The sequence below is a fragment of the Schistocerca americana genome, chromosome 4 (assembly GCF_021461395.2).
Source record: "Schistocerca americana isolate TAMUIC-IGC-003095 chromosome 4, iqSchAmer2.1, whole genome shotgun sequence".
Lineage (NCBI taxonomy): Eukaryota > Metazoa > Arthropoda > Insecta > Orthoptera > Acrididae > Schistocerca > Schistocerca americana.
In genome coordinates, this window is record NC_060122.1 from 824056202 (window position 1) to 824080681 (window position 24480).

The 24480-nt window shown below is 40.7% G+C and overlaps 1 protein-coding gene across 1 annotated transcript in view; it reads left to right on the top strand.

The window, feature by feature from the left end:
* The window catches only part of LOC124612275 (autophagy-related protein 2 homolog A), a 492429-nt gene that overhangs the window by 409773 nt on the left and 58176 nt on the right, over positions 1-24480 (top strand). Inside the window, exon 34 of the mRNA XM_047140377.1 lies at positions 16076-16230. Coding sequence (XP_046996333.1) covers positions 16076-16230 — 155 coding nt within the window. The remainder of the gene's footprint in view (positions 1-16075; positions 16231-24480) is intronic.

Sequence of the window (24480 nt, forward strand, 5' to 3'; positions counted from 1 at the left end):
CCGATACACGCGACTGAACTGCTGAGGAGTTACTCAAGCGTCAGCTTTACATTACAAATTACTCTGGATGTAATTAACATTTTACAATGTAACAAATGACATTGATTAAGTTTTTTTTTCTATTTTCAGACGTGCTAGAAATAATAACAGGTTTCCATTTAAAACAACATAAGTATGTGTTGAAAATCATACTTCCATGCATCTCTCAATGGCTTGTATTAACAAATTACACCAGCCCCTCTCCTCAATTACGGTCTGCAGAATCGGTTATTCATTGTTTGTTATGGTTTGGGAGGTGTTTCCAGTGGTAATATATCTGTTTGAAATACTAAAATGTAATGGTCAGAACTGATATCACAGCTTCTTCCATATTTACCTGACTAAAAGACAACCATGAATATGAGACAACCCTCCATTTTTAAGAGACTTCTTGAGAAAAATTTATTTTCCAACGTAATTGTTCTGACTAATCAAAATTACAAACTTTTTTGATGTAAGAAATCTGTCTGGAAAGTTGACATTTCACCTGTTCTAAATTTATGCCATTTATTAGGCCTAACTGTCTATGTTTTGATAATGCAAAGAGAAATAAAAGAAACAAAAAGAAATTGTGTACATTAATTTCTATCTTCACTGCCAATTTTGTTTAGTTAACTTGTTGTCTGTGGTATCACTATTTTTTAATCGTTGTCATTGTTATCCTAAAAGGCAGCTGTGAAAGTTATATCTCTGTTGTTACAAATATTTGGCTGTTTCTTCAAAATATGTTATGATTTCTACGTTTGTGGTGTGGTTACTGTGGGACCTGAGAACCTAACTGCCCCCCACCCCACCCCCTCCCCCTTTTTTTTTTTTTTTTTTAACACATTGCAGCTTTCACTTCTATACTGATGTGAGAATGTTGCAATATCTCTTGGAGAGTGTTGACAACATTGCTATACGAAACATGTAAGTATGCCACTGGCCCCAATCTAGTTTTTGGTGTCTCATGCAGACATGTATGCCATTTTTGAGTATTTGTCCAATCTTGAAGTCAATTTGATTTCAACTGCCAATGGATTCAGACAAACTGCTGTTGAAACATGATAGCTGTTCATAAAAATCCAAAGTACACAGTCCACATTCCCAAGGTTGGCTGCATGGTGAAATTTCTGCCTGTTCAAGACTCACTGCCCTGCATTTCTAGTTCACAGCCAAGCATGGTCACTGTATCCCCTCCAACTTTTCATAGTGTTGTGCTGAACAGCAGTGAAACATGGACGGCAATGTCTTAAAGGGTGCAGATTATGTGTGCAAACAGCAACTGATACACAAATAAAAGACTGCAATCACTATTCATCCAGTAATTGATCTTTTGCTCATCCCACAATCTGATGATGTCTGTTCATACTACCTATGTAAGGGGTCTTTCTGCTGTAATTTGTTCTTGAGACAGCAATTAATTAGTTTAATACCATTTATTTCGTTTGTTAGGCATTTTGTTCTGGATTAATTTTCCTTCTTGTTTCATCTGAATGTCATTATCTTGTTCTAAAGCTGATTAAAAGCTGGTAATGATTTTCTGCAGTATTCTAATGTGTACACCGGCAGAATTTCTCATTTGCAATTCACTTGGTAAATCATAAATAAAATATTGACTTGGATTCAGAATTAAGTAATGGTTTTTGAAGGACAAGATTTTAGCCTTTGAATGTTACCTTTACTTAAAAATCAGCATAAATGTATGTATACAGTATCCATACATTTATTGAAACATTTATTGCAACCCTGTTCAAATATAACAAAAGTTTGTAACTTGATAGAATTTAATGTTATTTTCTTCTGCATTTCACAAAATTGTCAATTTTTAAGGGGGGCAATTATATTGTTGTAATGGCTGGTTCATATTTTATCATATATCCCGCACACTAGTGCTGCAAGTTGAATGCCTTGTCACATTATTGTTCAAGCAAAGTCTATACTGTATTGAGCACTTCGGTTTATCGAGAAATCTCAAGCCTATTTGCATGCTATTATTGTTTGATACGCCCTACCCTCTGGGATTGTTCAAAATAAATTTGTACAAAACATCAATAGCTAAAGCTTGATCTGTAAATGTAAGATGACCCCTATATTAATCTGTTAAACAATAAACCTCAGCAGCAATAGTTTAATCTGCAAATATAAGATGACCCTGTATTTTCAAATGATGAATTTGGAAAAAAGCCTCATCTTATAATTGGGTAAAAGTGATATTTACCCTTGGATCTCCTAAGCGACCTTTATTCTCTTATTTGCTGTAATGTAAAATATTGCTGATTGGTAACCTTATGCTGTCTAGGTATACTTATATGTATCATTTTCCCCAAAAGAAAGTATTAGTTACTTTCAAGTCAGAGGCTCTTTTTAGTTGTCTGTTGTTGCTTATAATAATGCCTCTAAATGTGTCCACTGCATTGTATATGTCCTACTCTTGAATTTAGATCTCTCAATAATACTACATTTTTAATTTGGTTACAGCTGTTCATTATTTTCATTATTTTCTGAAGCATTTCATAAAAGGCTATGAATTCATCATATGCACCTTTCTCTGGTGTGTGGACAACAATTGACAACAATTAGAGATAATTATTGTTTTCTGTTCTGTTTGTTACTGTAATAATTCTGTCATTAGCATATAAATAATGTTTTGACATGTGTTAACGTTAGCTGATGAACAGAAGTAACGAATGAATTTTGCGGGAATATATTGGCTGTTAAATATGCCATATTGTGTGTTAACATTTTTCACTGTGCACTGTGCACAGTACCAGCCATATTATGTATCTTCAACTTGTGCTCATATCCTGTATAATATGATTACAGGTCTATAGGATCAGAGATATGTTTTTTTGACAGTACATGTCACAGGAAGGTCAGACTTATTTTAACATTTCAACATGCATTTGGGAATGGTTGTAAAGCCAAAATCATGATTGTGTAAAGTGAATGAACAATTAACAGTCAAATGACAGAAATATCTTAAAGAAAAGGAAAAAAAGAAGTCTAGGCTGGAGGAAGGAGCATTATCGTCTTGGGAAACATTTTTGTGGCATTCCCTGGGTGATCTCATTGTTCTGGAAAACACAAAAGATCAACACAAGTATTCATCTATCCTTGGGTACCATGTCCACCCATACATGCAGTTTGCTTTTCCTCGACACAATGGCATCTACCAGCAGGACAATGGATCATAGCTCATGACTGAGAGTTGAAAATCTAGTTATAATATACAGACTCATTTGGAAAAGTTGTACAGTTCCTTAGTTTTGAGCGAGTTTAATGATGATGCAGGGAGCAGGGAAAAAGATGTCCATCATTGCACATATCACCGCTGTAAATGGGGGGAGCATAAACGCATCAACTTTTGCAAGGCCTCCACTATCAGCATTCACAAAATTCCATTCTATTGTTACTTAAAAGTTGTAATTGCATAAACTGTTTGCAGAAAAAGTATGTAAAAACTTCGTAAATTCGGCTAAAGGTCCTATAACACACCTATAGCTTCATCTTACTCGTAATCTGTGGCGTCACTAGAGCATGAGCCAATAACAGAGCGTTTTTGATCACATGACTAGATCTTGATATTTGATGATTTTTAAGCTTTAATTACATAAAAAAATAAAAGATATTTTGTGAGAATATTGGCCGTAAACACTGTTTAAATGTTATAATCAATCCAAATACCAACAGTCCGAACCATATTTTTTAACACAGGAAAATAGTCTGTTGTTCGTATAGCGCAACTAACATGCATGACTGAGAGAGAGAGAGAGAGAGAGAGAGAGAGAGAGAGAGAGAGAGAGAGAGAGAGATGGTTCAAAAGAAGTAATATTGTACTCAACTGCTGTTTGTGTACCCTCTTTGAAATGGCTCTCATTCATCTAAGCAGTATGGAGACATTTGTACATCCTTGAATTTATTTTCTTTACATCATGTTCATGATTAGTTGTACTTTTTCATATAGACTTGACAAAATGATGTTACAGAATGTCAGATCAAACACCTTCCAGCTGTCTAACTTTCCAAACTGCTGTTTTATTGGGCTACAAGTTTTGATGATATATTACTCCATCTTCAGGCCCCTACTTGAGACAGCAATCACTTCAAACATCACCTGCCAACTCAAATGTTTGAAGTGATCACTGTCTCAAGTAGGTGCCTGAAGATGGCTTAATATACTGTAAACTTCCGTTTATCTCAAATGATTGGGACGGCGGCCAGTTTGGATAATGAAAATTTCAGATAAACCGTACTCCCCCCTGTTTTTACACGTGAAACACCCCAAATTCCATCAATACCGTGAAATATGATCATAAAACTGTGTAGGGTACATAGAATGTTATTTATATGGTTGTGAACAAGCCTGCATGTTTTTAACAGAAAAAATTGTGTTGACGTGGCAAAAAGGTGCCAAAGTATGATTGAAAACTTGAAGTTTTAAATACTGAATAGCAAAGCTCATATATTTTGGTTTGTTACAGGAAAAATCTGCCTTATTTGGTAGCAGGAAAAACAGGAGTTTTAATTTTATTACCTACACTTTTGAATAAAAAATTAACTATTGTACAAAATTAGGAAACAAATCTAGAGAGTACTCAAAGGAACAAAAAGTTTCTCTTGAGGAACTTTAAAGTAAAAAAACAAAAAAACTTTTAACTTATGGACATTCAAGTTCTAGGACACTTCATTAGAATTTATTTTTTGGTAAAAAAAGTCTGTAATGGTTTTTTGTTTTTTGGCTTGAGAGACTTTTGTTGCGGCAATACATCTCCAAAATAGGCAACAAACAATTTCAGGATAAGTCACATCCTCCTGTTGATTGATGTACTCCAGGGCGGTTTGGATCACTTCATAACCAACTGTGTGAGGAATCTTTTTCTGTGCTTTGTCATCAGAGACATATTCTTCTGATGCTTTCTGATTGGTCGCAATTTGGACGATTTCTTCCTCAGTCTGATCATAAAAGTCATTTTCTATCCACTCTTCAATGTCTTTGATGTTTGCGTCTTCGCAACCCGGTAGCTTCTCCAGTAAATTCACCAAAATTATGTCTTTTTCATCTGTTTCTGGCATGTCAGCTTGAGTTTCGGAGTTGCCTTCTTCTTCCCACCACTGATGAGTTGCCATATGATCTTTTCCAAGACCTAATGAGAGAAATTGGAGGAATTAGATTCCAAGCCTCACCAATCCAATGAATGAAACTTAAAACATCGATTTTTTTAAGAACTTGCACAAATTCTTCTTCAGCATCAATCACACCAATTAAGTATTCCAGCAGCTTGCATCTGTGATGTTTTTACATTGTCTCAAGAACACCGTGGTCTATCAGTTGACATACAGACGTGATGTTTGGTGAGAAACACACAGCTTTAATATTCCCATCTTCTAGATCATCTGGGTGAGAAGGAGCATTGTCCACAAGAAGTAGCACTTTTCAAGGAAGTCCATTTTCCTCATGTCTTTTTCTACAGCTGGAACAAACTCTGCCTGGAACCATTCTTTGAAGATGGCACCGTTCATCCATGCCTTAGACTGATTTGTGTACCACAATGGCAAAGGTTTATCAGCTGATGGCCATCTAAATGCTCTTGTTTTTTGGATTTGCCATTTAAAGTAAGGCACAGTTTATGATTGCCAGTGGCATTACTACATGCGAGGACAGTAACTCTTTCTTTGCTTTTTGTTTTATATCCGGATGCCGTTTTTTCTTGTTTAGAGGCAAGGGTTTTTGCTGCCAATATTTTGTAATTCAACCCGGTTTCATCACAGTTGTAAAGTTGATTGTCCGTGTAACCTTCATTGTCGATGATTGTGTGCAGTTTCTTCTTAAAATCAGTGATCGCGGCTTCATCCCTGGATAATGATTCACCGCTGATGGCAATTTCATGAATGAATGCCATGCCGCTTCTTGAACCGATCCAGCCAGCCATCACTTCTGAGTAATTCTTGCTCCTTTCCTTCAATCAGCTCATAAAAAGTCATCCCTTTTTGACGAAGTAGAGGACCTGAAACTGGCACACCTTTGGCTCTTATTTGTTCGTGCTACAAGAATAAGGCTTCTTCTAACTGAGGATGTGCACCTTTTCTTATTTTTTTCAAGATTTCCACAGCAACTTTCACGGATGCGCACCAGCATCAGTTCTCTGCAAATCGCGAATCTTTTATTCCAATGAGATCACATCCTTTTTTTCATTTTGCGTCAGTAGTCACTTTCCGCATTTTTTTACTGACACTCGACTGATTCTTTTTTTGTTTTTGACCACTTTTATCCCTTGACATTTTAAAGCATGTAGTGTGAGCATGAAATGTTAAATCGAAATCACACAGATGCACGACTTGACAACGCTCAAGATGCACTAGACAAAGCTTTTGACTTTTGAAACCAGGCCGTGGCAGCCATAGAATGAAAACATTCATCTATCCCCTCTCCCCTCTCCTACCCAAGCCCATGTGGTAACACAACAGTGTGTGTTGTACGTTTACTGTTAAATTGTTAAACACTCGGCTTCGTTTGATGTACTGTGGAAAGTGTTTGGTGCCGCACTCTCATTGTCAGTTTTGACAGGGCTACATCATGCTGCATAGAGCAATACTTTGTGTAGTGTACTTCCAAGAGGTTCGAATAGATGGCAGTGGCATGAAACCACGCAGTACGAACAAGAAACATGCTTAAACTTCAAACCAACACACACACGAATTGACGACACTCAGACTTTTGACATGCGGCAGTGCACTGATTAGCCGTAGACTGGCGAAAAACACAAGCGACTGCATGGTTCCAGACACAGACAAGTTGAAACCTGTCAAGTGTCAGTCTGGCTAGCCAAAACGTAGCTGCGCAATGCGTCGGACAGTGTCAGCGTGAGCCCCAAAAATCGGAAAAATTTGTTTGGATAAATCAGATTTCAGATAAATGCAATTAGGATAAATGGAAATTTACTGTCTTACCGGAACTGTTATCCCAATAAAAAAACAATTTGGAAATTTAGATGGCTGATAGATGTTTGTTTGGCATTCTGCACCGAACAGTCGAAGTTCTGCAACCATCTGTGAAAAGATAGACTTACAGAGAAATGATGATGTGTTTCAGTTCTATGACAGCAGTAAAAGCTTCACATTGTTCCACAAAACAAAATTAAAGTACACTCCATTATATTTCTGAAACCAAACAAATATATTACTTCAAGGCTCTGTTAATACACATGCATTTTTCAGTGACTCCCTTCTTACCCATTTTTGGCAACAACTGGAGTATGAACTGCTTGCATAGAACTTAAGACTATCAACTACAAACTGAGTACTTCAGTTGTAGATTATAGCGCGACATAAATGATACCATGTTACAATTTCTCTCTCTCTCTCTCTCTCTCTCTCTCTCTCTCTCTCTCTCTCTCTCTCCCTCTCTTTTCTCCAAAAACTGAATACATATGCAGTATTGAAAATGTGGGAAGTATAATATAGGGTGTCCCATAAAGAACACAATTTTTAATTTAATAATAAAACACACAATTTATTTGAAAATTGCTAGTATTATTATATCAATATGAAAAACAAAAACTGCTATTCAACATGAAAGAAAATATCAGGCAGAAGTCCTTCATGGTTTCATCTGCACACATCCACTCTGTGGACAAAATTTTTGATTACTCTAGAACAAAGTTCTGCTTGAATTTGACACATGACGCATCTAATTTCTGCCCTGAGTTGTAGATAGTTTGTGGACTGTTCACATAAACACAAGATTTGACATACTGTCACAAAAAAGTCATGTGGTGTCAAATCACATGATCTTGGTGGTCAGGTCCAATTGCCATTATTACAGATGAGCCAAATAGGGAATTTCTCTCTCAGCAACCTTGTTGTTTCAATGGCAGTTTGGTAGGTTACCCCATCCTGTTTTAACCATGTTTTCCACATTCAATACATGCAATTGCTGCCATAAAAACTGTGTTATCTTGTGGTGAAAACAATCCCCAATCACTGTCACTGCTTTTCCAGTCTCATCGTCATGAAAGTAAGGCCCAATTAGTCCACCAGCCCATAACCTGCACCAAACAATGACTTGTTCTGGATAAAGACACTACTCACAGACCATGTGAGGATTCTCTATGCTCCAAATCTGGCAATTTTGTTTATTCACATAACCATTAAGTGAGAAATGGTCCTCATTATTGAAAGTTATTTTCTTATCAAAATTCTTGTTTTGTGAATGACTAATTGGCAAATGTTTGACACTTCAAACAATTCATCAACTGCAGCTCTTGAGTTACTTAGATCGTAAAAGGATGCAAATGCAGATCTTTCATTAAAATTCAGTGCAAACTGCTTCTTGAAATGGCTAACTGTTGAGAACAGTGGTGAATTGACTTTGCTGGACATATTTGTAGCCTATTATCGAAATTGTGTAAGACGTGACAAGAAATATTTTGAGTGACTCACATGTGAAGAAATGTATGGCTGATAGACAAGTGTGCATGCCTTCACAATTGCTGAGTGAAAAATTTAAGAGCGAACTAACTTTTAAATTGAATTAACTGTCAAGCAGTCTCATTGTTAATAATAGCTTTGTAATGATGCAGCTAAAAAAGTGAAATGTTAGGAAAATGATTCTGCATAATTCACAGCATAGCATTAATGATTTTATGAAAACATGAATGGGACGATAAACTAACTGCTTATTAATTCTATTAGAAAGAAATGACATCAGATTCTCAATTAATTGCATTAAGCAAAAATGACAAAATTGACTAATAATTAGGTACATTTGAAAATGGTTACCAGGTTGTTCTCTGTTTTCCATAATAAGCAAAAAAATCAACTGTTTATCATGTACATTAAAAAACCTAATGACATACAAACATTAAATCATGCAAGAAGGTGCATTTGTAAAGTGAAAGCTTGTAAATTATTATCAGGGTTACACACTCTCTTAAGTAACATCTCCTTTTACTCTTTTATAAATGCTTTATTCCAAAAGTCATAAAAGTATTATTTTTCCTACAGAACCATTACTGAGCACATATGACAAAAATTAGGAGCTATAATTCAACAAACTTTTGCATTCTTCAAAGATGGTATTAAATTCTCAAAAAGGAGCAGACATTTATCATTGGACATGGTAACAAGGATCAAAATTTTTAGCTTTCATAAAAATTAGCAACATCTTTCTCATAGTGTTGACCTATTCAACCCCCACTTCTTAAGAAAAATGTGCTGATGTTATTGACTACATTATTTATGTTATATTCCATGTCTTTCATAAAAATTTTGTGTTACAGTTATAATTAATGGCAGATCATTGACATTATCAAGAAAAGCAATGAACCCAGAACACAACACTGTGCCGATCCACATTTTGCTTGAACCTAGTTAGATTCAGACCTCTTTCCTGTTTGTTGATGTTGGAGGAGAAACTTCTGTTTCCTGCTGTCCAGATATGAAGTGAATCATTGTTGGGCTTTTTTCCTAATCCCATAATGTTCTGACTTCTGCAGAATCAAACAGTGGAAACTCCAACCTATCACCATGTCCTGAAATGGGGGACATCATACCAGAGATCATTCCCACCCCTCCTAAAGTGGTGTTCTGTTGCCCACCCAACCTCCTCGGCCTCCTAGTCCATCCCTATGCCACTACCAATACCAGCCTCTTGCAACGGGTTATATCCATGTGGAAGACTCAGGTGCAAGACCTGTCCAGTCCACCCACCCAGCACTTCCTACTCCAGTCCTGTTATATGCTTAGCCTACTCCCATCAGAGGCCAAGGCACTTGTGAAAGCAACCATATAATATACCAGCTCTGCTGCAACCATTGCACAGCATTTTATATTGGTATGACTGCCAACCAGCTGTCCAGCAGGAACAGTAACCACTCCCAAACTTTGGCCAAAAGCAAAGTAGACAACCCAGCAGCACAACATGCAGCTGTACATAACATGTTTGATTTCAAGGTTGCCTCACAACCTGGGCCATTTGGTTCCTCCCCTCCACCACCATCTTTTGTGAATTGCACTGATGGGAGTTATCCTTACAACACATTTCTGCTTCCAAAATTATCCCAGCGTCCACCTGTGGTAACCTTCTGTTCCCACATTCATCACCCAACCCCCTGTGCTATCACCTCCTCCCTATTCACGTCCCCTCACCCCCACTGTGTGACACCCTCAGTCAATGCCTCAACTGCATTGAAAAAATGTTGCTTGGAAGCCTTACATATCCTCCATACAGTCTCAATCTCTGCCCATGCAATCTCCACATTTTTAGAGCTCTGAAGAAAGATATTCATGGCCTTCAGTTTGCTTCGGATGAAAAGATGGCATGCCTGGGTACAATCACAGTTCCATAGGCAACTGCAAACATTTTTCCATGAAGGCATTGACTGTTTTGTCTCTTGGTGGGGTATATGTATTAATAGTTATGGTGAGTACTTTTGAAATTGTAAACAGTTAACTTATGTTTTTACCCATCGCTCTCATTTTCATACGTGACACTACTCCACTGTATATTGCTTTCTCAAAAACGTTTGAAAAAATTGGTAGCAAAGAAATTGGTCAGTAATTGACTACACCTGAAAGACACATTGCACAATTGCCTGAATACAGGACTAATGTGTACTGATCTCCATAACATTACTTGAGATTTCTTCATCCTGATGAGAGTCTTTACACTTTAATGATGTAATTCATTTTCATTTTTGATTGTTTCCTGTAGCTGCTTGTGATGTAATTGTCTTAGAATACTGGCTTTCAAGAGCTCTTCAAATTTACCTGTACCAATAAAATATTGATTTAATGTGCCAGCCATTGACAAGAAGGTATTAAACCTTTTGCAAAGCTGTTGGATTACTGACAGTTTCTTTCTCACAAAAGAGAGATTTAATATGTTGAGCACCCACATTCTGCCCTGATACCTGTTTCACAGTAGACTATATATTTTTATTCTCTTGAGGTTATGCTTTATTGTGGACTGTCTGATGATATTCTCGATCAGTGCCAGTATTGTTTGCAGTAAAATTATTTTACTGGATTCTCACTGTCCTTCATATTGTAATAAAGCTCCCATTTCCTCATAAATGAAATTTTAATGCCATTAGTTATCCGTATCAGACACTTATTAGTACTATATGTGCCCTGCACTATTTTTCATTGGAAAGAGCTGTTAAAGTGATAAGTGTTTTAAGAATTATCTTATATTTGTCATTCAAGTTGTCTGTATTGTAGATTTCTTGCCAATATAGCTCTTTGAGATTGACTTTAAATGTGTGTATTGCAAGTGGACTCATACCTCTAAATTGTTGTTTGTTATTTTGAGGTATGGCTCCGCCTGGATTCCCTTCAGTATTACTATCGGTGCATCATAGTCGGGGTAGCTTTTACATTTTTTTCTCATTCTGTGCCCATCAATTAGAGAACAATCTATGAAGATACAGTTTAAGATTGTGCTGTTGCTTCCCTGAAAACTAGTTAGAAAATATTCTGACTGTACCAGTTTGTAAGAGTCGAGTAAATTCATTAACATTCTTTTCTATGGAGACTCTGTAAGAAAGTTTATATTGAAATCCCCACACAAATCAACCTTGTGTCATTCTTAGGAACTGAGCCTAGCACAGATTCAAGTTTGGAGAGGAAAGCCCACTAGTCTGAACATGGGGTCTGTAAAGGCATACAATGAAAAGATTTTATCCATAAAAACTCAGACTCTCCTGTGTGACCTTCAAGTATTTGGTCTTCACAGTTTTTTAATATTTCATGAGTGAGACATTATATTTGATATTTACTACCAAGACTGCTTGTTTCTTCATGTCATATATACTGACTGCTGTACGAACCCCGATATGATCATTATATTTGGTATAAATGGCCCCTTGACCCGTCTGCATGGAAATCTGATAAGATGTACACCACCAACATAGTACTGCAAAACCATGTCAGTCAGGTCCAAACCTCCTTGCAATACCTCAAAAGAGTCCTGCCTTGGTCTGCCGCTATCTACTACCTCTTCAACAACCTCCAAACCTCCCCCACATCCCCTCATAGCTGACAAACCCTACTACATTTGCCCCACCCTCTAAAACTCGCTCCCAACACCATTCAGTATCTAGAACCTAGACAGATCTGAAACATAGTCATGAAATTTTGCTCCAAAAGCCTTAGCCTCACAGAAGTATCAGTCCTTTCCAAAGACCTCACTTTTTTCCCCACACTCAAATTCAGTCATGCAGGACTTGTTAAAGACCTTCTCTCCTACTCCCAGCCCCTTCAGTGTAATCACTTTTTCAGTACCAACCCTACCAAACAGACTCAGCTAAAGACCAATGTTGAACCGTGCCTGACTCAGTTCACTCCACCCAACTGTTATCCACCCCTACTGCCTCCAGATTACCCCATGTTAACTTTCCAGAATTTCTTAACCTTGAACATTGCCTCACTCCCTTGACATGCAAGCTAACATTACATCCGCAGAAAAAAACTGCAGTCCACTACCTAAAAACTGATCTCGACCCTATAATCTTATCTGCTGACAAAGGCTCCACCACTGTTATTTGAACCACAAGGATTACCTGGCAGAAGATTCATCAACCTCCCACTAGGTGTGTGATTCATCCGCCTACAAACCCTGCCTCAGTGACCACATTCCAGAAATCGAGTAGGATCTCCAGCCTCGCCTCTCAAATCTGTAGACCCATCCCAGAACCTCCACCTGGAGTCCATCTCTCTCCTCACCCCTACCACTCCCTGCATGCCTACCACAAACCCAACCACCCAGGCTGGCTATTATGCCTCCATTGAGAGAATCCCTGCTCTCATAGACCAACATCTTCAGCCTATTACCCACTACCAACCCTCCTATATAAAAGATAACAGCCATTTCTTCCAATAACTCTCCACAGTTCCTTTATCAAATGGTGCCCTGTTTGTCACTATTGATGCCACCTCCCTTTACACTAACCTCCCTAATGCCCATGGCTGTGCTGCTATTGAACACTACCTTTTCCAGCACCCAACAGATTCCAAACCTACAACATCCTTACCATTTGCCATGACCACTTCTCCATTGAAGGCATCACCTACAAACATATCAGGGGTATGGCAATGGTCACCCATATGGCACCATCCTATGCCAATTTATTCATGGGTCATCTAGAGATATCCTTTCTAACCATCCAGAATCCCAGACACCTCACTTGGTTCAAATTCACTGATGACATCTTTATCATCTGGATCGAGGGTGAGGACAGCCTATCCACATTCCTCAAGGACCTCAACACATTCTTCCCAATTCACTTCTCCTGGTCCTCCTCAACTGAACAAGCCATCTTCCTTGATGTTGACCTCAATGTCAAAGATGGCTAAATTGGTGCCTCCGTCCATTTCAAAAATAGCAACCACTGGGAATACTTCCATTTCTACAGCTGCCACACATTCCATATCAAGAAGTCCCTTCCATGCAGCATAGTCATCCATGGCCATCACATCTGCAGTGGCGAGCAGTCCCTTTCAAAATATACTGAGGGTCTGAATGAGGCTTTCACAGGCTGTAATTACCCTCCCAACTTTGTACAGAAACAGGTCTCCCATGCCTTATCTCTCCACTGACCCCACCAACCTCTTAAAGTCTCACTGTCTGGCCACAGAGGAGCATTTCCCTCATGACTCAGTCACAACCAGCACTGGAGCAACTAAATCACATTCTCCGCTAATATTTTGAGTACCTCTCATCATGCCTCGAAATGAGGAATGTCGTACCCACTATCCTTTCCACCCCTTCTACAATGGATTTCTGCTGCCCACCAAACCTACACAGTATTGTCATCCATCCCGGCAAAACCCCTGCTTCCAACCCCTTTCCTCAAGGCTCATATACTTGTAATAGACGTAGATGCAAGACCTGTCCCGTAGATCCTCCCACCACCACCACCACCACCACCACCTAATACAGTCCAGTCACAAGCATCAACTATCCCATGAGAAGCAGAGCAGCCTGTGAAACCAGTCATGTGGGCTACAAGCTAAACTGCAACCACTGTGGTGCATCCTACTTGGGCATGAAAACCAGAAAGCTGCCTGTCTGCATGAATGGCCACAAACAAACTGTATCCAAGAAACAGCCAGATCATCCGGCTGCTGAGCACACTGCTCAGCACAGTGTTCTTCATTTTAATGACTACTTCACAGCCTGTGCCATCTGGATCCTTGCTAGAAACACCAGCTTTTCTGAATTTGGGGAACTCTCCCTGCAGTGTATCCTATGTTCGCATAACCCTCCTGGCCTCAGCCTTTGTTAGTCATTGTCTCCTTCGCTGTTCCCACTCCATCACTACACAGCCCTCTATTCCAACAACACATCCACAGGCTTTTTACTTTTCTCCGCCAAAAGCTGACTTGTTTGACAGTCTTTTTTTTTTATGCCTATGTGCAACCCAAAATCTCCACTGTATGGTGAGATTGTCCATTGTTTGCATATATCGAAAAGTCATTCTTATATGCCGAGAAAACTCCCAGTGATTGCCAAAAAGCATCTTTATTTGAAACACATTTTGCCGCCAACCAACATGCTGCCGACCTTACACAGTGTGACAGCTTTGGCAGATGGGCTAGGTGTACTGACTGCCTGATATCCAGCAGTTCCTCTCAGCATCAAGTAAACTTTTTGCAAAATGTGCTCTCTGTGTCTCAGGATTTACCTTGTCTTTTTGCTCACTAGACAAAGACATTAGGGTCTTTGAAAACTCTTATGTCTTTTCTATCTGCAGCTCACAGTTTTGGTTCAAGAGATTGTCTAATTCTATCCCATTGTTCGAGAATTCTTTGATTTTTATTAAGTTCTGTGTATGTCTTCTAGACAGTTATAAGCACAGGAAATGTCTTGCAGAAACAACCTTAAACAATACTAGCATACATGTATTCACATAACACTGGTATAATGCATGGGATATTTGCACACAATGAGCAAAAATGTCAGATAAAGTTATTCTGTTCCTTCTGACCATGAATAGTATTATTACAAGAACTGTCCTAGCAACATAATAATCGAAAACAAATGTGTAAATAGGAACTGTAAAATTTGGAAGTGAAGAACATATGACAAATATCTTTATGATTTAAGAACATCCAGCATGCTGGAATAATTGCAGGTCAGCTACTTCTTTTAATCAGTATAATGAAAAACCAGCTCAAGTTGCAAATTACATTTCTTTTTATTTATTTATTCAGTGACTATCTTTGGGCTGGGACCCATTTTCAAGTCATCATAACAAATAGTAAAAATGGTATTTCCGAAAATACAAAAAATACGTCAGAACTATGTTTTTAACTATGTATGAAGTGCAAACAGTTACAGCACATACAGATAACTGAGTATCTGTTACAGTGATTTGAAAATGGGTCCTCGCCCGAAACTAGTCATTAAGTAAATAAAAAAAAAGTGAAATTTGCAACTTTTGCTGGTTTTTCATTGCACTGTTTATTATTTAAGGTTAAAATCTATCAGCCACTATATGTTAAATTTCTATCATACATTTCTAACATTACACATCTTCCTTTCATTTTATCACACTTCTATTTTCACATTCTGTGTTTGACTGTTTATACATACCCAGATAAATTACTATGCCTTTGACATTCCTTTGGTGTATATCACTTGCTTTTCCCCTTCTACACTTACACTTATTGCTAATAGCAACTATTTTGTGATTACTAACTGTTATTTCAATTACTTTGTCATTTGTGTTTCCTCCCTTTGTGTTGTATGCTCATCTCTTGCTCTGATGATGTGAGTCATATATCAATACACTTCTTTTAATGTCTTCTTGCATCTTTTGCTTCTGGGGTTAGATAAAAGTTTCATGTTTATGTTTGGACAATTTTCTCTTACAGTTTTTTTCCTAAATCTTTGTGGACATGTAATTATAAAGGTATCTTTCTCATTTATAATCACTGACAGAATTTATGAAACTAATATTCAGCATAAGGAATTTGATGTTCTATTGGTAATGTCCTGTGTTGGTATATAGCAGTTATAAGTAATGCAGGTAATAATTGTATTGTGTTCCAGTTCAAGGGATAAGAGATCTGTTTTGGTTGCCAATTGAACAATACCAAAAAGATGGTAGAATTGTTCGAGGTTTACAGCGGGGAGCAAATTCCTTTACGACTTCTACAGCAATGGCAGCACTTGAATTAACAAATAGGATTGTTCAGGCAATTCAGGTATGTATAGCACTTTATATATGCCTGCCCCATACTGTAAGCAGTTTACACTTAATTCACTGTTCTCTGGAGTGATGTAAGTAATCTGGACTTACTTCTTTTATTTCATCCTTGTTGTCGTCATGTTCAGATATTTTCATATTATGAATTATGTATCCATGCTGTAGATAAAAATGGTCTTACTCAATTGTAGAATTATTATTTAACTGCCAGAAACATGAAGCTAATGATAGCATATATTCACTCACCTTAGTGAGCTTCTTGGAACCACATCTTGCACTGAAGTGATATATAATGTGGCCCAACCTGGAGAAGCTGTTTAAAAGTCAAGGTTGCACTATATATGTCAGCAGAGTGCATAAAAAAATTCTTTCCTAGAGCAAAAAAAGCTTCATTCTGTCACATCTGACTGAGTCTGCCGAATAAAACAACTTCTCGTGTAAAATGTCTGTGCTATAGTCTCTTTTTCTTAATACATGTACTGTTGTTGAGTCCAACATAATGCTCAGGTCTGTAAAACTGTACACTTGCTCCTAGTCTGTACTAGCACTTATGACCTGCTGTCTAAAGAGAACCACAACTTGTATCAGTCAATGAATATTTGGGAAGTTCACATTATGTTTATCAGTTTCTATCATTGTATAATCATGTGAGAAAATTTTTATTTTGTTTAACGTAAGTAGAAAATATGCAGTAATACTTCCTGCAAAACGTTTGACACTTGATGTGTAGTGAAGGAAGAAAGTAAATTTAGTAATGCAAGATGCTGAAGGAACAAATTATGTTCCCTTCTATAAACCTAAAGGGTGTTCATGCCTACATGGTGTTCTAGTTAAGAAAACAGCAGTACATGAAGGGGTGCCCTGGAAGAGCCACCCAGGTGAGTTCCAAACTACTAATCCAAAAGCTAATGACTACAGTATCATTCAAAACAGGCTAATACCTCTTAATCGAGGAGGGTCTGGACTAGACGGGCCATGACTTTCACCTTCCATTTGATCATGGGAGCCTCTTTTGGACGTGGGGATGCTGTGGTGTGCCATTTGGCACTCACATGCTCTGTCTCCGGGTCACACTGAAACACCCAGGTTTCATCTCCAGTGATAACATTATCTAAAAATTCCGAATCAGCTTCAAGGCTCTGGAGATTCTTGTGGCAGGCATCCACACGTGCTTGCTTTTGTACGTCTGACAAAATCTTCGGGATGATCTTGGTACAGATCTTTCTCATCGACAATTCTTTAGTGATGATGTGCACTGTCATTTTATCAAGTCCGAGGTCATCTGCTATAATCCTGACACTCATCCAACGGTTGGTGTTCAATAAAATGTACACATGGTCAATGTTTTTGTCGGTTTTGCTGGTTGATGGGCATTCGGAGTGATCCTCGTCCTCAACGCTGACCGGCCCTCTTTAAAGCTCTTCAACCACCTGAAAACCTAGGCTTTTGGCAGGCAAACATTGCCGTAGGCTTGCCGACACATATCCAACATTTCTGTACGTGATTTTCCTAATTTCACACAAAACTTGATGGCATAACATTGCTCGATTATTTGCTGCATGTTGCGCCATGACCGAAAACTTTGTGACACGTCCAATCAATGCACAATGCTGCAGAGACAAGAGCCCGCATGTGACTGGAACGCCACGCATTTGCAACCAGACAGCCCCCCACCACCAGCCCCCCAGGTGAGTGCGCTCTGCGAAGTACAGTCACATCAGCAAAAAGTCAGTCTCATTACTTTTTATACAAACCCTGGATGTCAGCTGGAGGCTGTGAAAAGGGTAGTGTGGTGACGAGACATCGGGATTCCAGGCATTGGGAGGTGTGTCACTTGGGTAGTCAGTTGGTGGTGGAGCAGAGGCAGCGTCAGGTAGTGGTGTGTTGGACACGGTGTCAGGGATGGCATCACCTGGTGGCACATCAAGAACACCAGTTGGGACGGTGTTGGCCTGCATCATATTGGGTGTGTTGTTATGTTGCTGTGGCTGGATCTGGTGGTAGGTGAGGGCAACTCTACCTCAATGGTGCTGTGCTCATTGGCCTGAGGGGGCTCTAGGACGTATGCCAGCTGGAGCCTGTCTACGGAGATGGTTGTCGTGACCCCATTCAGACGAATGGAGAATCGCAACGCCAGGTGCGTGCCCAAATACTGAGGGCAGAGAGGTGGTTGGCATGCATCCACTCGAAGCATGATGTGTGTACATACTGTGAGGTCACAGTGGATGAAGGTACATGCATACTATGCCGTTGTGGGGGTGTTGGTCGCAGTTGGGCCATGCAGCCCTGGAGTTGCTGCACAAAACCTGGGATGGTGCTGTGAGGAGGGAGTGGGGTCACTTCAGAAACTCTCTGAGAATGGCGAGTGGCAGTCCATATACCAGCTCGGCAGCAGAGTTCCCAGGTCGATTTTGTGTGTGATCTTTAGGCCTAGAAGTACCAGGGGCAGGGCAGCAGACCATTCAGAAGAATAGCATGTAAGGGTAGCTTTAAGTGTGCGGTGTAACTACTCCACCATGCCATTAGCTGCAGGGTGGTAGCTGGTGGTATCATGGAAATTGTATCTGCAGGTGGCTGTCAGAGATCGGAAGAGGGCTGAGGTGAACTGGCACCCACAGTCTGTAGTGATGTCACATGGGCATCCGAAGCAGGACACCGAGGTCTGAACAAAGGTTTCAGTAGACATGTCTGGGATCTGGGATAGGGTTGGCCTCCGGCCAGCGATTAAATCTGTCAATAATTGTCAGCAGATATCAATACCTGTTGGACAAGGGTAGTGGGCCAACAATATCGAGATAAACGTGTACGAACCAGTGTCTTATTGGGGTAAAGGTGACCACAGAGGAGTGAATGTGCCACCTGACCTTAGTGCACTGACATGGAACACGGTACTGGGCCCAGCTACTGCAATCACATTGGATGCCCAGCCAGATGAAGCATTGTTTCATGAGGGTGGCTGAAGTGCAGATGTTTGGGTGTGCGAGGCCGTGGATGTGGTCAAATGCCAGTTTTGGGAAGGCAGGAGGGAGGAAGGGACAGGGGTAATCATTTGGAGCCATCAGGTTGTGAAGGATCCATGCCGTCACGCACCACTTCTTTCGGTTGGAGACAGGTATAGATCTTAGCTGTAGGTTGAGGCCAGTGTCCGCATTTCGAAGGGCATGGGCTAGGTCCGGGTCACCCTCTTGAGCAGTGGCCAGGGCATTGTAGTCAAAGGGTTGGGTAATGGAGCAGGAGCAGCTAAGGCAATCTGCCACAGTGTTGTTGATGCTGGTAACATGTCGTACGTTGTTTGTGAATTGTGCGACATACTCCTGTAGCCCAAACTGTCAAGGTGAGATCTGGTCTATGTCTTTCCTGCAAAAACTGGAGGCGAAAGGATTGTGATCTGTGAAGATCGTAAAGCCGTGTCCCTCAGCTGAAGATCGGGAATAGCAGACTCCTTCATGGACTACAAGCAGCTAGCAGTCATAAGCGTTGTGTATTGGAGAGCTTAGGCAAAAAGAAGGCAAGCGGTTGCCAGACGTCCACGTATTGTTGAAGGATGTCTCCGATAGCCATCTGGCTTGAGTCCGCCACTGTTGTGAGGGGGCCATGGGTGTTGGGCAGGGCCAGATGGGCCGCATTGGCTAGGTCTCATTTTGTTTCTTTGAATCTCTTGATGATGGCCATGGTTCAAGAGACCAGCTTGTTCCCTTTGTTTTTAATCACCCCAGAGTGCTGTAGTAAAGGGCTCTTGGGTGACAGCAGCGGAAAAAGTTGACCATGCCAATGAAACGCTGGAGACCTTCGAAGGTAGTAGGGTGTGGAAGTTTGCTACTGTTTGTACCGTCTTGGGGAGGGGGCGGGAGCCAGTGGTGGAGACTAATTGTCCAGGAATTTGACCCCACTCACCCCAAAAACACATTTGCCAAGCTGAGGATCACTCCTTCTTACTGTAGGTGGCTAAAAATTTTGTGTAGTTGTTAGTGATGCTCAATTGGATCTATCAAGTAGATGAGTATATCATCTAGACAGGCAAAACACTCTGGTGCACCCCAGAGTGTGTTATCCAAAACTCGCTGCCATGTTTGTGCAGCATTGTGGAGGCCAAATGCCATGAATGCACTCTTGAACAGTCCAAAAGGTGTGATTATTGCTGTTTTTATCAATATCCTCTGGGGCAACTGGGGTTTCTATGTAGGCTTAAGCACAATTTATCTTACTGAAGATAGTAGCTCCTGAGATGGTGTTGTTGTAGGAGTAGAGGACTAGGAATGGATAGTGGTCAGGAATGGTGTGGGCATGGAGTTTACAGTAATCACTACAAGGTCGCCAGGAACCATCCTTCTTGGGGGCAAGGTGAAGAGCTGAAGCCCAGGAGCATTTGGTAGGGCGAAGTATGCCAACGGCGAGCAGCTCTTCGAACTCCTTTTATGCAATTTTGCGCTTGTGACAGGGTAGGGGGCATGCATGGCAGAAAACTGGGGCGGGGGGGGGGGGGGAGGGGGTGCAGGAGTAGTGGTGATGTAATGCACAGTGTCATGCTGAACAATTCAGGGGGCACTGGATGGCTGGATGAGGGGCATATGGGCATGAAACCAACAGCTGTTTTACGGCGAAGCGCGTGTTGGGGTGAGAGCTGCACCGGACAATCTTGCCAGAGGTGCCATTAACTAAATGGCACTTTGCTACGTCTGCCATTAGGCTGTAAGGACCGAGGAAGTCGGTGCCCAGAATAAAGTTGCTAATGTTCGTGACCATTGAACGTTCAAAGGAGTTCGCTTTGGAAGTGCAAGTCAAGCGAGCGGGAATGCTTCCCGAAGGTAGCGATGGCTGTCTTGTTGGCGACAGTGAGGAAGAGGGGAGACAGGGGGGCCGGGATTTAGGAATAGTTTGTGGGGGAATACGGTTAAGTCAGAACCAGTGTCAATGAGGTAGTGGACTTGGAATTAGTGTCATTTAAGTCCCAAATGAATAGGCACAGCAACCAGGTGCACTTACTGCTGGTGGCTATCGACCAGGAGCAAGGAGATCTGCAGTTGGTCACATTCTCGCAAAACCTCTGGTGGTACCAGCAAGCTGTGCTTAGTTTGCAGTGGTTGTGGTTGTCAGGGGTGGTTAGGACCATGCCTGCAGGGGCAGCTGTTTTCACCTGAGTCGGCCTCACAACTGTGAGGGAGGGCAGCACCTGGTGGCTGGTGCATGAGATGCAGGCAGACGATATGCCGATGCCTCTTCTTTTAATCATTGTCATGTTTGTTCTGGCTGCTTGAGATCTCTTGATGAAGAGACATGTTAGAATAAGTTCTGTAGTGATACAATGAAGTTACCCAACAGTTGGTGATTTGACAAAGAAACTGCTGGTTTATTGGCATTCATGGAAAGGAAGACACTCTCATACTCCCATGCAGTCACATGTAACATTTGGTGTGTATAATGGTAGTTACTATGTCACAAATTGTTCTGATAAATTAATTTAGCTGCATTAAAGTTTTGCTAGGCAACTTAACACGGTGATACGTGTCTCAATTAAAACTGAACCTTGATATTTTAAATAAACTTTCAGTTCTTTTTTGTCAGAATCAGTGCTTACCCCAAAATTAACTTCCAACTTGGTGCATTAAGCCTATTGTATGCAATTTACAGGACAGCTCGATCACGCTCTGACGCGTAACATATATCAAATCGAGCGCACAAGTTTCAGTTTTCCCTAATGGGCTAAACGACTCTTTTTTTAATAACATGATCTCACATAAAGTCTTATTGGAACTGGATTTGTCTCCATCCGAGTCAAAATCATAAAATTAAAATTCACCGCACAGGTCAATGAACTGTACACATGCACTTTTGCACTCTTAAGTGATAACTCGTTTCAGAGTAAAACTTCAAGAACTTGTATTTCATAATCAATAAAATTTATCACCTGAGAGAAATATTGCTAAAATGGATTCATATTACAGTCAGCTCGTGTCTAGATGGTGATGTCATGAATCGACACTTGCTTGGAATGAACGAAATACCTGTACTGAAAAATACTGTCCGTTGAGTGATTTACTGACTTTTACGACAAATTTGGTACCCCTTGCAGTGCTACAACAACACTGGTGGTAAGTGCTGCTATCTTGGAGCTCGGCGCCCAGAATCTGGTACAGGTCGGGGGCTTGTGTGCGGGGCAGAGGCTCATTAAGTGCAAGTGACGTCACGCATGTCATAGCTTGGAGTGGGGCAGGAGGGGTGGGTGAACAGCCAGCCCGAGCCGCGGGGTGATAACTAGCATTCCACGCTGCAGCCGTTGTGGGGAAGGAGCTCAGGGTTTCGAACAGTTTATCGGCCAAGACCACTGCATGGCCTAACAATAAATGGGCGTGCGAGACCAGGGCAGCCTGAATGAGGGCAGGAAGGCATGCAAGCCAGCGATTTAGGAACAGGCCTTCAGGAAGGATGTGCAGTTTGGTGAGTGTTCGGATGTGATCCAGCAATAGGGATGGGTGTATGTCTTCACACTGTTTAGATGATGCAGTTCCGAGGGCGCAAAGCTGGAGATGGTGCATTCTTATAGTTTACTGTAGCTGCCATGGAGGATGGGTGTGAAATATCACCCCAGATTTGGGCGGCAGTGGTTGGGTCGAGATGGCCGACAAACATCCTGAATTTTGTTGCATCACTCATGATAGAGGATCCTGCAAAAACTGCCTCAATGTTGCATGTGGAGTTCTGAAACCTCCAAAGTGCTTGTAGGTGCTGTGGAAGGAGGGGTAATGGGGGGCTGCTGGTTAGAGAGCCGTTGAGGGTGACCGCCATAGTGGTGGGAACATCACAACTTGACTGTGCAGGCAGCGTATCATGGTATGTGGGAGGATGCTGGCAGGCAGTGAGGCTGAAAAGAAGGCAGGCGGAGCACGCACGTTGTGGACCATGCAAGACAATCTCTGCTGTGTGTTGTTGTGGGAAGGGGTCTTCAGAACGCCACACAGTTACACTATGGCTTGTCCAGGCACTCATCTGTCAGCTGCGGGAGTGGGGTGGTGGTGCGTACGAAGGGATGGTATATGTGAAGGGGTGTAGTGAGGGGGGGGGGGGGGGGGGAGGGGGAGTGCTGATGTGCACAAAGGGATGGTGTGCATTGAGGGGTAGAGGAGGGTGGAGAGAGGGCAATGGGGAAGTGGGGGTGCAAGCGGAATGCATCCAGCCGACCTAATGGGAACTGATTTCACAACCACAATGGTCATGTTAATCAAAATATTAAGAAAGGGAAACCAGCGGGTTTCAGTAATGATACTCGGCACTTTGATTTAGAGAGGTCACCAGCGAAGGAATGAATTATGTTCCCTTTTATACACCTAAGGGGTGCATATGCCTACATGTTGTGTTAGTTAAGAAAACAGCAGTACATGAAGGGGCACTGGTAGAATATATGACATCAGTAAACAATTTGCTAATTATGGTACTCAGGGTGACAGATCTGTTGTTAAGATGCAGCAATTGTATCATATTAGTCACAATTGATCGAAAGTACTGACAGAGGTATGTTCAGCAGCATGTGGAAAACATGAAGTACACCAAGAATAAGTAACTACAACATAACAACAGTCTCCATGAGAATTATTTTTGTGTTTTGTATTGTGATTGTGCCAATCACACTTCAGCAGAAACTGATTTCCATCAGCAGTAAATAAATATTAAAGAGTAAAAGTATTGGAAAATGATGTAAGTATCCCAAGATCCTTAATGAGACTCTACATGATTAGGACCTATCTCCTTTAAAAAGTATCGAGTGTTCTACGAACCATGTTTACTTCACAAAATTTTTAGAAGCTGTTGCCCCACACAAAAACAAAATTATAAAGTGTTCTTACAGTTCATTTCTGCTTAGTAAATACTTTATTTATTTAGTTGCATTGCTCAAGAACGTCATTCCATAAGATTACAGGGAGAGAAAAGTGCAAAATAAGCTAACCCCATGTATGTAGATCAATACAGTGGTGAGAGTTTCTTCCAAGAGAAAACATGCAGAACTGAGCTTCTTGGTTAGTTTATTTCAGGTCAACACCATTTCACCTTAATGTCCAGTTGAACTACAAGTAATTTTACACATAGCGTTTCTTTTATTGCACGATCATTAACGACTGTGTCTTGTTGGTGCCAGTCATTTTGGCTTGTTTGAAAGTGTGTAGTATTAGTTTTTGTGTAATGAAGACCTTTAGCAAGTAGTAAGTCTCTTCAGCTACCATCTGAGATTATGAAAGAGCCAGTTCAGCAATACCAA